We start from the raw sequence: 1,323 nt of genomic DNA, 5'->3' as shown, positions 1-1,323 counted from the left end.
CGGTTTAATTTGCAAATAAAACATCAATAATGGGTGGATGATTTTAAAGAGGTTGGGAGGACACATTGATGGAAAGTTTTTTTTTTTTTGTATTATTTAAGAATTTCAAAGTGTCAAAATACACATTTTACATGTTCAAAATATAAATTGAATACAAAACAAAATTAAGTGAGATTATATACATTTTTTACTAATAAAAAGGTGATAAAATAAAGTTCAATGTTAAAAATTTATGGTAACCCACTTCATCTATAAATACACATACAAAGCACACATACACAAACACAAATCAATAAATAAAGCACACATAAAATCAAAGCTTGTTCAACAACTTGAACTAAAAAAAAAAAAAAAGAAGAAGAAGATCATGAAGAAACTAGAAGTGGAAGTAACCTCCAAAGAAATCATCAAACCTTCTTCTCCAACTCCAAAGCACCTTCGATGTTACCAACTCTCTTTTCTTGATCAAATATCTCCCATGGTCTACAACCCCACCGTTCTCTTCTACTCTCTCGACCAAATCACCCAATTCAACTTCAATGCAACCACCACCACCATCTCCAACCACCTCAAGAAATCTCTCTCCCTTGCCCTAACCCATTTCTACCCTCTTGCAGGGCGGCTCGACGGTGGCAAGGGTTTCATCGACTGTGCCGACGACGGCGTACCTTACATAGAAACAACAGTGAAGAATTGCAAGCTTGCTGAAGTTACTCATAATCCAATTCCTGGTATTAGAGATATTATATAGTTAGTACCTAGCTATTAGATATTTTAAAATTAGTGAAAATTCAAGTACAGTCAATTTTATATGAAGTTGATAGTTGAGAACTATTAAATAATTTGACTGATTTAATTAAATTATTATTATTTAACGCCTCTTATTTATCAACTTTACATGAAATTGATTGAACGAAAATTTTCACCTTTCAAATTTGTTACTAATTGGTTTCTTTTTGGACTAAAATGAAGTTACTATCTACATAATTTGATAGTTTGATACTTCGATGCATGTGGCCTTATACATATGTTGGGAAATAATTTTCGAAAATAACATGTTAAGTTCTTTCTTCACTTGAATAATATACAGATTTAATTAAATATTATTATGTTAATAAAAATAGCAACTTTTAAAATTATATATTAGACTCGTAAACTATAATCATATGTCTTTAATTACTAAAGCTTCTGAAATTTTTCTTAGTATATATGTATTTGTGTAAATTTTTTAGATTGGATAAACTATGTCATGGACTAAATATTATATTCTAACAAAAATAATCTCAAAAAGATGCAAATAATAAATAATTGAATAAGCCTCTA

General features: G+C 29.3%; 1 protein-coding gene across 1 annotated transcript in view; it reads left to right on the top strand.

Moving 5' to 3' along the window:
- Nucleotides 287-1,323, top strand: part of LOC107624281 (vinorine synthase) — a 4,003-nt gene continuing 2,966 nt past the window's right edge. Inside the window, exon 1 of the mRNA XM_016326771.2 lies at nucleotides 287-731. Within this exon, the coding sequence (XP_016182257.1) occupies nucleotides 368-731 (364 nt within the window). The 5' untranslated portion in view covers nucleotides 287-367. The remainder of the gene's footprint in view (nucleotides 732-1,323) is intronic.

This window comes from Arachis ipaensis, chromosome B10, assembly GCF_000816755.2.
Source record: "Arachis ipaensis cultivar K30076 chromosome B10, Araip1.1, whole genome shotgun sequence".
NCBI lineage: Eukaryota > Viridiplantae > Streptophyta > Magnoliopsida > Fabales > Fabaceae > Arachis > Arachis ipaensis.
Note: the sequence above shows the minus strand (reverse complement) of the source record. Positions and strands in the feature narration are given on the sequence as shown.